The sequence below is a fragment of the Musa acuminata genome, chromosome BXJ2-4 (genome assembly GCF_036884655.1).
Source record: "Musa acuminata AAA Group cultivar baxijiao chromosome BXJ2-4, Cavendish_Baxijiao_AAA, whole genome shotgun sequence".
In the NCBI taxonomy this organism is placed as follows: Eukaryota; Viridiplantae; Streptophyta; class Magnoliopsida; order Zingiberales; family Musaceae; genus Musa; species Musa acuminata.
This window is the reverse complement of record NC_088341.1, coordinates 14,734,075-14,747,139: the sequence shown is the minus strand read 5'-3', so window position 1 is coordinate 14,747,139 and position 13,065 is coordinate 14,734,075. Positions and strand designations below refer to the sequence as shown.

Genomic DNA, 13,065 nt, shown 5'->3' with positions numbered 1-13,065 from the left:
TGCGGCTGTGGTGGCTGCGGCCATGGTTGCGACTGCGACTGCGGCAATTGCAGCTGGGAAAGAAAAGAAAGGAAAGGGGGAAAAAGGGGCTGCGGATGGGATTGCGGCCGCAGCGGCAGCGACTGCGTATGCAGCAGTTATGTCTGCGAGAGAAGGGAGGAAGGAAGTTAGTGCGGTGGAAGGGGCTGCGATTGTGGCAGCGGCAGCGGCGGCGGCTGTGACAGCTGCGTTTGGGAAAGAAAAAGAAGGAATGAGAGTACGAGAGAGCAGGTGACTGTGCCTCGATGTTCAACACATGGTGTAGTTGCGAAGAAAGGAAGAAAACGGGAGCACAAAACGAAACAGAGAGAGGACACGGAGGAAAAGTAGAAGGATTTGGGTTGGCACCTTCTTTGGATCTTCGGATCGAAATCTTTGAAAGGCAAGTGTTCTAACCTTTTCTATTGCAAGCTTTCTAATCTTTTCTCTTGCAAGTATCCTGATCGTTCCTCACTGCCATTTTTATCTCTACATTTGCTTTGAATATGAGGAACTTTGAATTGTTCTAGCCTTGCATTTGATATATCTCCTGTTTAGACGTAACGATTCGAATCTGTGCAACTTCTGAGATTCTGACCTTTTGATACCGAGCTGCCTATAAGTCTTTGTTGGAAACTCTGATTTGTTCAAAACTGATTTCATTGGAAACTAGACTCGTAGACCTTTCTTTGATATATGGATTGAAAGATTTGGAATCCAAACACCTGTCCAGTTATCTGTTGAATCTGACATTATGAATTCTGCCAACAGAGATTTTGTTCTACGACACTTGCTTACCAAATTATTTATAACTCTCTCTGTTGGACAGTTCAATTCATATGAAGCCTGTCCTATCTGAAAGTATTATCCAATGATTATTTCTGAGTAAATTGGAGCACGATTGATAGTTTGAATCATTTGTTCAATGTGCCTTCTGTATTATGCCAGAAATCGAGCTTTGGTCGATTTCTCATATTCTGGTTTCATTCCTTTGGAAATTGATATCCTTTAGCTTTCTCATTCAATTGAGCTTTATATTACTGCTTTGAATTCTTGTATGCTCTTGTCCTTAAAATTATTGCATTCTTGAAAACTGTTGTGTAACGTTTATGCTATATCGTATTGACTCATATAGGCACATGTATATCCTATTGTTCCGCATTTGCTTTCGATATGTGCCTATTCCAGTTTCATTCCTTTGGACATTGAATTCATCAAATCTTCTTATTGAATTGAGTTATATGTGATTGCTTGGATTCCATATGTGCCCTTGCTTTCAATTCCTTTCAAATCTGAATATACTTGTGAAAGATTATTGCTTACTTCGGATTGACTCGTAAAGGCACATGTACGCTTTGTTGTTCCGCGTGTGCTTCCGATATATGCTACTTATTGTTGAAACTGCCCTTTTGTACTCTGGTGTGTGGGATTGTCTGGACCTTTGCCAGAAATGGTAAAGGGTATGCGCTGATTTGCCCGCTTTGTGGGGTCCCGCTATGTGGGATATTCTGGTATGTGCTTATTTGCCCGCTTTGTGGGGTCCCGCTATGTGGGATATTGCTTAGAGCCTGCGTTGCTCTGCCGGCCCCCTTTGACTTCACCTAGACGTGGATGGATGGAGCTCCCAGACGTGGGAGACTTTTGTCAGGTGGTCATTCAGAAATGGATGAATCACATTCTGACTGAGATCCCACTACACCTTCTGTATGTTTGATATGATATCCAGAGCTTTGGTTATGTGTTTCTGTACATGCTTTGGATAAGATTGATATGTTTGCAACGTCAAAGACGACGTTTGAGCTTCTGTACGATATTTGTTTTTGTTATGCTCTGAAATGCTTCATTCACTGATAATATGCTTCGAAATGTTCCATATGTCATTGATATGCTCCGGAACATTTCATCTGCCATTGATATGCTCCAATTACTCTGTGCTCCATTTGCTATGAACTGATATGTTCTGAAATGTCCTATCTGCCATTGATAAGCTCCGATATGTTTCCTTTGTTACTGATATGCTCCAATTACTCTGTGCTTCATTTGCTATAAACTGATATGTTCTGAAATGTCCTATCTGCCATTGATATGTTCCAATTACTCTATGCTCCATTCGTTATGGATCAAATATGTTTTGAATGACATGATACGTATGATTTGGTATCTATTGAGATGGTATCCTTGAGAATTCTTGTATTCTGCCTTGCATTATGATACCTTACTCGTTTGAAACCGTTCCTTTTGTTCTGAATATGCTTTGTCACTTGCTGAGCCGTTTTTGGCTCACTCCGTTGTTATATAAATCTTTCAGGTCAGCTTGTCACTCTTCGAGATGTTGATTTGGGCTGAGGCAGTGGATAGCTATTAAGAATTATGGGCAAGTCTGGGTGGTTATTATGATATTGTTGTATAAGTATGTTTTGTATGTAATGAAATGTTGTCGATGAATCGAAATGGATATACTGTGTAAAAGTGTTAGAAGATCTCTCTTATTTGGAATTTCGGAATGTTAAGTCTAATTTATGACGATATGAACTTGTGGTGAATAGTTGAAGTTCTGATTGTATAATTTAATTAGCTTGTGGATTTATAAATGTTGTTCATGTTTGTCAAGTTGGCTTGGGTTGCCATAAATGTGAATTATCGAGTGATGTGATATATGATTTTAAAATGCACAGGTTCTATAGATGTGAATTTGAATAGAATGTTTTTCAGTGTCCTCAAACGTTAGTTTGGATCCTGGATTGATCCGTGATGAAAATTTTAAAAATCATAGATATTTTGAGGGGCATGACACCTACGCCCGAAGAAGGGGCAAGCGAGGATGAGATCACTCGCTACGTGAAGTACATTGATGACTCCACTCTTGCTCAGTGCTATATATTGAGCTCTATGACTCCTGAGTTACAGAGACAACATGAAAAGATGGATGCCAGATCCATTCTCCTACATGTCCGTAAATTGTTTGAGGAACAAGGAAGGACTCAACGATATGAGATATCCAAGAGCCTCTTCTGCGCTAGGATGACTGAGGGGACACCGGTTCAGAACCATGTCCTAAAGATGATTGAGTGAATAGAGAAACTCATAGGTCTAGGAATGGTTCTAGAGGATAACTTGTGTGTGGACATTGTGCTTCAGTCCCTACCAGATTCCTTTTCAAAGTCCGTAATAAATTTTAATATAAACAAGCTTGAGGTGACTCTCCCAAAGCTCCTCAATATGTTGAGGGAGGTAGAGAGTACTATTAAGAAAGAGAAGCCAGTTCTCTACACTGGTGAGACCAGAAAGAAAAGGAAAGCAGAAAGGTCCCTTAAGAAGGGAAAGGGCAAGGGTAGACCAGGTAAAGCAAAGGTTGCTAAGAAAGACCCAACAAAGGATAAAGGCCAGTGCTTCCACTATGGTAAAGATGGGCACTGGAAGAGGAACTACAAAGAGTACCTTGCAGAAAGGGCGAAACAAAAGCTTGATGAAGCTTCAGGTACATATCATGAATGTAAATGTGTCCAAGAGGAAACGAGATGAGATGAACAGTGCATACCTATGGCATTGTAGGCTAGGTCACATCCATGAAAGAAGGATTCAAAAGTTGCTAAATGATAGATATATAGATCCATTCGACTATGTGTCATATACAACTTGCGAGCCTTGCCTTTGTGGAAAACTAACCAACTCTCCATTTAGTGGAACTAGAGAGAGAGCCACTAAGCTGTTGGAACTCATACATAGTGATGTATGTAGACCCATGTCAACTCATGTCATTGGTGGTTACTCCTACTTCATTACCTTTACTGATGATTTCTGAAGGTGTGGATATGTGTACTTAATGAAGTATAAGTCCGAGGCCTTTGAGAAATTCAGAGAGTATAAGAATGAGGTAGAGAATCAAACTGAAAAAAGTATCAAAACTCTTTGATCAGATCGAGGAGGTGAGTACTTGTCACACCCCTAAAAATATCCATTATATTTAAAATCTTTCGTCACAACTAACCCAGGATCCAAACACACATTTGAGGTCACTAAGAAAACATTCAAATCAAAAATTTCGCTTCTATAATCTACCAATTCATATCCCTGTGCAATTCATAAACATAGCACACATCATTTATACCATCTGAACCCGACTCATCAAAATAAAAACCACAATATAAGTCCACAAGTGGGGAAATCTATGCAGTCACCACAATCATCGATTTACCATAAGTTCATATCATTACACAAATTTAATTTAACATTCCAAAACCCTATACATGAGGGATCCTTTAACTTACACAAAATCCACAGGTTTAGATTCATAGTCACATTTCATTAGATGCAAGGTAGCTTATACACAACTACATATATGCTAACAAAAGTTCTGCCCAACGTCTTCTAAACTTTCCACTGCCTCAGCCCATTCTTAACATTTAAGCAAGCGATACGCTATCCTGAAAAATTTATCAACAAACGGGGTGAGCATAAAGAGCTCAGCAAGTGACTAACATATCCATATCAAAATAGTACAATTTCCAAAGAGATACAGTATCAAAACACAAAAGCAGAATATACGATTTCGTATACATAATATCATTAGGAGCAGAATCATAATTGTCCTTTTTAATCATACATATTTGGTTCCTGACAGATGGGGCATAGAGTAATTGGAGCATATCAGAAACAAAGGAAACATATCGGAGCTTATCAATGGCATATGAAATGTTCCAGAACACATCAACGATCTATGGAACATTACGAAGCAAACTCAATAGTGAATGAAGCATTTCAGAGCATATCAAACTCATATGTCGTACAGAAGCTCAAACGTCGTCCTTGACGTTGCAATCATATCATACTTATCCAGAGCACGAACAGAAATAACTCACCAAAACTCTGGATGTCATATCAAACATATAGAGGGTGTAGTGGGATCTCAGTCAGAATGTGATTCATCCATTTCTGAATGACCACCTGACAAAAGTCTCCCACGTCTGGGAGCTCCATCCACCCACGTCTAGGTGAAGTCAGAGGGGGCCGGCAGAGCATCGCAGGCTCTATGCATAACTCCCTTTACCATTTCTGGCAAAGGTTCACAACTCCCTTTACCATTTCTGGCAAAGGTTCACAACTCCCTTTACCATTTCTGGCAAAGGTTCACAACTCCCTTTACCATTTCTGGCAAAGGTTCACAATATCCCACACACCAGAGTACAAGAAGGCAGTTTCAACAATAAGCAGCATATAACGGAAGCACACGCGGAACAACCAAACGTACATGTGCCTTTTCAAAACAATGATGCAAGGAACAAATCTCTCACAAAAGTATTCATTTTAGGAAAGAATTGAAAGCAAGAGTGTACAGGGATTCCAAGCAATCATAATCAGCTCAATTCCAATAAGAAGGTTAGACAAATTCAGATATCCAAAGGAATGGAACCAAATACGCGAAATCGACCAAAGCTCGATTTCGGACAGAAATTCCAGTGGCACATCAAACAAATATTTTAGAATAACAATTATGCTCCAATACCCATAATAAGGCTATGGTCGAATCATATATCAATCTATATTAAGATGGAACAGATTTCATATGAAACAGGGCTCCCAACACTGAGTTACCTCTGATTTGGTAACACAAGGTCAAAATCACAATCACTGTGTTACAGAATTTATAGGGTCGGAATCAACAGACGATAGGGTGGGCAATTGAACTCCAAAATTTTCAAACTATATGTCAAAAGAGAGAATTTCAAGTCTAGTTTCAAATAAAATCAGTTTGATACAAATCAGAATTTTCAACAGGAAGTTATAGGCGTTTTAGTATCGAAAGGTCAGAAATCTGAACTCTGTTTTACAGCGTCTATAGGCTCTTTTGAAACAAATTTTTGGGTAAGTATTCGGTGTCCAAAATCTACAAAATCGGTGTCAAAAGAAACACATACGAGTCTAATTTCAAACAAAATAGTTCCTGCCTGAATTCTCATTCTATATTAAAACTTATAGCCGAAACAGTGCTTAGGGGTCAGTTTACCGAAAGACTTTCAGAATCCATGGTTTAAGTCCAAAGAGAGATATATCAGTTTCTAAATAGAAATCTTCCAATTTATTTTGAATCAACATAAAAACAGAGTCAAATACTTATGTAGGATGGGGTTAGAACACTTGCCTTTTGCAAATTTTGACCCGAGGTAACAAGATTAAAGCAAAAACCCTAAAAGCCCCAAATTTTCTTTCTCTTCTCCTTCTTCTTCTTCTTCTTCTTTTTCTTCTTTTCTTTCCCTGGTCACCCACGAGCTGCCTCCTCTGCTTCCTTAACAACGAAGGCAGAGAGGCTTAAGCGGTGGAATTTGTCATTTGGTGCATTTTGCAGTTTAGTCCTCGTTTTTATCATATTCACGATTAGGTCCTTAGGGTTTACATATAGGTCCTCAGATTCTTTCTTTTTTTTTTTGAACAGATCTCCCAAATCTTAAAAATAAGTTACCTCTGATTCATACTCTATTTCTTGTGTCAATTAAAAATAGATGCTTACATTATCACCAGAACTATTATACGAAAATTCGGAAATGAGGGGTGTTACACTCTCCCCCCCTTAAAAGAAAAATTTAGTCCTCTAAATTTATCGTACCTCTATTCGATGAAAAGACGAGGATACACCTTTTTCATTTCCTCTTCTAGCTCCCAAGTTGTCTCTTCTCCAGAATGATGTCTCCAATTTACTTGAACCAATGGGATGACCCGATTCCTTAGGACTTTTTCTTTCTTATCAATAATCTGAATAGGCTCTTCCACATAGGATAGATCTTTATCGAACTCCACCAGCTCATACTTAATGATGTGAGAAGGGTCATACATATACTTTCTAATCATCGAGACATGAAATATATCATGCACATGGCTCAATGCTGGTGGCAAGGCAATCCTGTAAGCGACAGAACCAACCCTCTCAAGAACCTCAAAAGGTCCAATAAATCTTGGGCTTAATTTTCCTTTCTTCCCAAACCTCATAATGCCTTTGGAAGGGGAGACTTTTAAGAATACAAAATCTCCGATTTCAAACTCAATATCTCGTCTTCTATTGTCAGCATAACTCTTTTGACGACTCTGAGCAGTTTTTAACCTTTTCCTTATTACTTGAATTTTCTCGGTAGTTTCTTGTACCTTGTCCGGTGCTAATAGCTTTCTGTCTCCAACTTCCTCCCAACATACAGGTGTTACGCACTTTCGCCCATATAGAGCTTCATAAGGAGCCATCTGAATACTTGAATGATAACTATTATTATACGTGAACTCAACAAGTGAAATATCCTTATCCCATTCACCTTTCCAATCCATAACATAGGCTCTAAGCAAATCCTCAAGTGTTTGAATTGTTCTTTCTGACTGACCATCAGTCTGAGGATGATATGCAGTACTAAACTTGACTTTAGTGCCCATCGACTCCTGCAATTTTCTCCAGAATCTAGAGAGAAATCTGGAGTCTCTATCAGAGATAATCTCCTTTGGAATACCATGAAGTCTTACTACTTCATTAACATATAAATCTGCAAGTCTATCAAGTGAATAAGTCATATTAATCGGTAGGAAATGCGCAGATTTTGTTAACCTATCAATGATAACCCAAATAGCATCATGCTTCCTCGAGGTTCTGGGTAGTCCTGAAACAAAATCCATAGTAATACATTCCCATTTCCATTCAGGAATAACTAAAGGTTGCAACAACCCTCCAGGTCTTTGGTGTTCTACTTTGATTTGCTGACAAGTCAAACATTTAGAAACATACATTGCCATTTCTTTCTTCATGCCTTTCCACCAATAATGACTTCGAAGATCTCTATACATCTTAGTGCTCCCAGGGTGTAGGGTGTACTTTGAAGTATGACTTTCAGTTAGGATTTGATTCTTGATAACTAGTTCATTTGGTACACATACTCTCTCCCCAAATCTCAATATTCTCTATACATCTTAGTGCTCCCAGGGTGTAGGGTGTACTTTGAAGTATGACTTTCAGTTAGGATTTGATTCTTGATAACTAGTTCATTTGGTACACATACTCTCTCCCCAAATCTCAATAGGCCATCCTTTGAAATTTGAAATTGTGGCTTCAATCCCTTTTCTACTTCACTCCTCAAGTAGATTAAATGTGGATCTCGTAATTGTCCTTCCTTAATTTGTTGCATAAGATCAGACTGCACTTGAATGGAGGCCATCAGAATCATCGAGTCTTGCTCTTTCCTCAAAGCTTTCAAATCAAAATTTTCTTCTATTAGCTTCCATTGCTTCACGACCAGACTAGCCATAAAACTTGTAGATTTCCTACTAAGTGCATCAGCTACAACATTGGCTTTGCCCGGGTGATAACGGATGGTACAATCATAATCCTTCAGAAGTTCAATCCATCTTCGCTGCCTCATGTTTAACTCTTTCTGAGTGAAAATATATTTTAAACTCTTGTGATCAGTAAAGATTTCAAACTGCCGACCATACAAATAATGTCTCCAAATCTTTAAAGCAAAAATAATTGCTGCCAATTCCAAATCATGAGTTGGGTAATTCAGTTCATAACCTTTAAGTTGCCTAGAAGCATACGCAATTACTCTCCCTTCCTGCATCAAAACACATCCTAGGCCCTTACTTGAAGCATCAGTATAAACTACAAACTCATCATTACCCCTTGGAATAGTGAGAATAGGGGCACTAGTCAATCTTCTTTTTAACTCTTGAAAACTTTGCTCACAATCATCACCCCATACAAATTTCATATTCTTCTTAGTGAGTTTGGTGAGAGGTTGAGCAATTCGAGAAAATCCCTCCACAAATCTCCTATAATAACCTGCCATGCCCAAGAAGCTCCTAACTTCTGTCACATTTGTTGGTACTTCCCATTCAACTACAGCTTCTATTTTCCTTGGATCAACAGATATACCCTTTCCTGAAATCACATGGCCTAAGAAGGCAACTTCATTCAACCAAAATTCACATTTGCTGAACTTTGCATACAACTTCTTTTCTCTTAGTATGGACAATACCTTCCTCAAGTGTTCCTCATGCTCCTGATTACTCCTTGAATACACCAATATGTCATCAATAAATACAATTACACAGATATCCAAGAGCTGTTGAAATGTCATATTCATTAGTTCCATAAAAGCTGCAGGGGCATTAGTCAAACCAAAAGGCATCACCAAGAATTCATAATGACCATATCGAGTTCTGAAGGCTGTTTTTGAAATATCCTCCTCTTTGATCCTCAACTGATAGTAACCTGACCTCAGGTCAATCTTAGAGAATACTTGTGCACCCTGCAGTTGATCAAACAAATCATCAATTCTAGGTATGGGATATTTGTTTTTGATGGTCACCTGATTCAACTGTCTATAATCAATACAAAGCCTCAATGTTCCATCCTTCTTCTTCACTAATAGTACCGGAGCACCCCATGGGGATACACTGGGTCGTATGAAACCCTTATCTAATAATTCTTGTATTTGCTTCTTTAATTCTTCTAACTCAAGTGGTGCCATTCTGTAGGGAGGCTTAGATATTGGGGTTGTACTGGGGACTAGATCAATAGCAAATTCACCCTCTCTATCTAGAGGTAAACCAGGCAAGTCATCAGGAAATACATCAGGGAATTCTTTGACCACTGAAATTTCATCTATGTGGGTTTCCTGATTTGAATGCTCCTTTACACACACCATATAACAAAGACAACCTTTCTGCATAAGATGATAAGCTTGAAGTGCGGATATCAAGCAAGGAGGCAAATCATGCTTAATGCCCTCAAAGAAAAATATAGGCTGATCTGGTATGCAGAAGGTAATTATTTTTTTGTAACAGTCAATACTAGCGTGATGAGAAGATAACCAATCCATGCCAAGTATAATATCAAAACCCTGGATCTCTAGGAGAATCAAATCAGCAAGGAGTTCATGGTCTCCAATAGAGATCAAACAAGATGGGTAGACTACGTTTGTTGCCAATGAATCTCCAACAGCAGTTGTTACATATAGCATATAATCCAGGGGTTTAGGTAGAATATCCAAGTGACAAGCAAAGTGTTGTGAAACAAATGATAAGTTGGAGCCGGGATCAAACAAAACTTTTGCATTTCTTTTAGAAACATGAAGAATACCTTCCACCACAGATTTAGAAGCTTTAGAATCTTGTTCCGTGATAGCGTACACTCTAGCATGGGCTGAGGGTCTAGGAGACAGTGGCTCTCTTTTCCTGTTCAGTGGGCAATCTTTTATTTGATGACCTAGCTTTCCACAACTAAAACATGCTCCAGTCACCCGAAAACACCGACTCGTTTCATGATTTGATCCACATTTTTCACATAACTGAGTCCTCCCCCATGGTTTCCTTTTCTCAAATCCAGATGTCTTAAACCTCTTGTTACTATCTTCATATTTATTTTCTCTCCTGCTTTTGCTAGTAAATTTGTCCCTTTGGCTCTTGCCAATGATTTCTTGAATTTCCTCCATGTCTCTTTCAATTTTCAAAGCTCTTTCTACCGTATCAGCATATGTTTGTAATTTTAAAGCTGACATTCGGCTTCTTATTGCTGGCCGTAATCCCCTTTCAAACCTTCTTGCCTTTCTAGATTCATCATCAGTCATATGTGTGGCAAACCTGGAGAGCTCAGTAAATCTAGACTCATACTTTGTAACCGTCATACTTCCCTGGATAAGGTTCAAAAACTCCAATTCTTTTTGCTCTCTCATACAATCGGGAAAATATTTGTCGTAAAACTTTTCTTGGAATAACTTCCATGTCATTTGCTCATGTTTGATTTCAGACATCCTCTTAATCATTCTCCACCAGTGTTCAGCTTCTCCTTCCAGCATAAAGGTGGCAAGAAAAACCTTTCGTTCATCAGAGTAACTTAGGGCATCAAATATTTTCTCTATCTGCATCATCCATCGTTCCGCCACCATTGGATCAGACTCACCACTGAAACTGGGAGGACTAAGCTTCTTAAACTGTCCAATTCCCAACCCCGTCCGGTTTGATGTCTCTATTCCATCATTACTTCCTTGTTGGACAGGTTGTTGTTGTTGTTGCATCACTTGTGCCATAGTCTCCAAAGTCCGCATAATACCACTCAATTGATCAGTAGTAGATGCAACAGGAGAACCAGATGATCTCGTCATCCTTGCTTCCTAAAACATCAAAAGAACATTTTCTTTGATCAATCTCTAAATGATAGTCAATAAACCTCAAAAAAAACATAACATTCTTAGTGATTCTCAAATCATGCTCTGATACCACCTCTGTCACACCCCTAAAAATATCCATTATATTTAAAATCTTTCGTCACAACTAACCCAGGATCCAAACACACATTTGAGGTCACTAAGAAAACATTCAAAGGTTCACAACTCCCTTTACCATTTCTGGCAAAGGTTCACAACTCCCTTTACCATTTCTGGCAAAGGTTCACAACTCCCTTTACCATTTCTGGCAAAGGTTCACAATATCCCACACACCAGAGTACAAGAAGGCAGTTTCAACAATAAGCAGCATATAACGGAAGCACACGCGGAACAACCAAACGTACATGTGCCTTTTCAAAACAATGATGCAAGGAACAAATCTCTCACAAAAGTATTCATTTTAGGAAAGAATTGAAAGCAAGAGTGTACAGGGATTCCAAGCAATCATAATCAGCTCAATTCCAATAAGAAGGTTAGACAAATTCAGATATCCAAAGGAATGGAACCAAATACGCGAAATCGACCAAAGCTCGATTTCGGACAGAAATTCCAGTGGCACATCAAACAAATATTTTAGAATAACAATTATGCTCCAATACCCATAATAAGGCTATGGTCGAATCATATATCAATCTATATTAAGATGGAACAGATTTCATATGAAACAGGGCTCCCAACACTGAGTTACCTCTGATTTGGTAACACAAGGTCAAAATCACAATCACTGTGTTACAGAATTTATAGGGTCGGAATCAACAGACGATAGGGTGGGCAATTGAACTCCAAAATTTTCAAACTATATGTCAAAAGAGAGAATTTCAAGTCTAGTTTCAAATAAAATCAGTTTGATACAAATCAGAATTTTCAACAGGAAGTTATAGGCGTTTTAGTATCGAAAGGTCAGAAATCTGAACTCTGTTTTACAGCGTCTATAGGCTCTTTTGAAACAAATTTTTGGGTAAGTATTCGGTGTCCAAAATCTACAAAATCGGTGTCAAAAGAAACACATACGAGTCTAATTTCAAACAAAATAGTTCCTGCCTGAATTCTCATTCTATATTAAAACTTATAGCCGAAACAGTGCTTAGGGGTCAGTTTACCGAAAGACTTTCAGAATCCATGGTTTAAGTCCAAAGAGAGATATATCAGTTTCTAAATAGAAATCTTCCAATTTATTTTGAATCAACATAAAAACAGAGTCAAATACTTATGTAGGATGGGGTTAGAACACTTGCCTTTTGCAAATTTTGACCCGAGGTAACAAGATTAAAGCAAAAACCCTAAAAGCCCCAAATTTTCTTTCTCTTCTCCTTCTTCTTCTTCTTCTTCTTTTTCTTCTTTTCTTTCCCTGGTCACCCACGAGCTGCCTCCTCTGCTTCCTTAACAACGAAGGCAGAGAGGCTTAAGCGGTGGAATTTGTCATTTGGTGCATTTTACAGTTTAGTCCTCGTTTTTATCATATTCACGATTAGGTCCTTAGGGTTTACAAATAGGTCCTCAGATTCTTTCTTTTTTTTTTTGAACAGATCTCCCAAATCTTAAAAATAAGTTACCTCTGATTCATACTCTATTTCTTGTGTCAATTAAAAATAGATGCTTACATTATCACCAGAACTATTATACGAAAATTCGGAAATGAGGGGTGTTACAGTACTTAAGTACAGAGTTTAATCAGTTCCTCAAGGACCATGAGATATTATCCCAATGGACACCTCCTTATATACCTCAGCTCAATGGTGTCTCTGAAAGGAGAAATCGTACGCTATTAGACATGGTATGGTCCATGATGAGTTTCGCTGACCTACCCATCTCATTCTGGGGATATACCCTAGAAATCGTAACTTACCTTCTGAAT

At 38.5% G+C, this 13,065-nt stretch overlaps 1 protein-coding gene across 1 annotated transcript; it reads right to left on the bottom strand.

The window, feature by feature from the left end:
* Nucleotides 1–4,163: 4,163 nt before the first annotated feature.
* LOC135610074 (uncharacterized) lies at nt 4,164–12,733 on the bottom strand. Its single transcript, XM_065104059.1, has 3 exons — nt 12,442–12,733; nt 10,127–11,152; nt 4,164–4,442 (listed from the first exon to the last, which is right to left on the bottom strand). Exons 2-3 carry the CDS (start codon nt 11,145–11,147, stop codon nt 4,438–4,440), a joined length of 1,026 nt encoding a protein of 341 aa, XP_064960131.1. The 5' UTR covers nt 11,148–11,152; nt 12,442–12,733; the 3' UTR covers nt 4,164–4,437.
* Nucleotides 12,734–13,065: the final 332 nt, after the last annotated feature.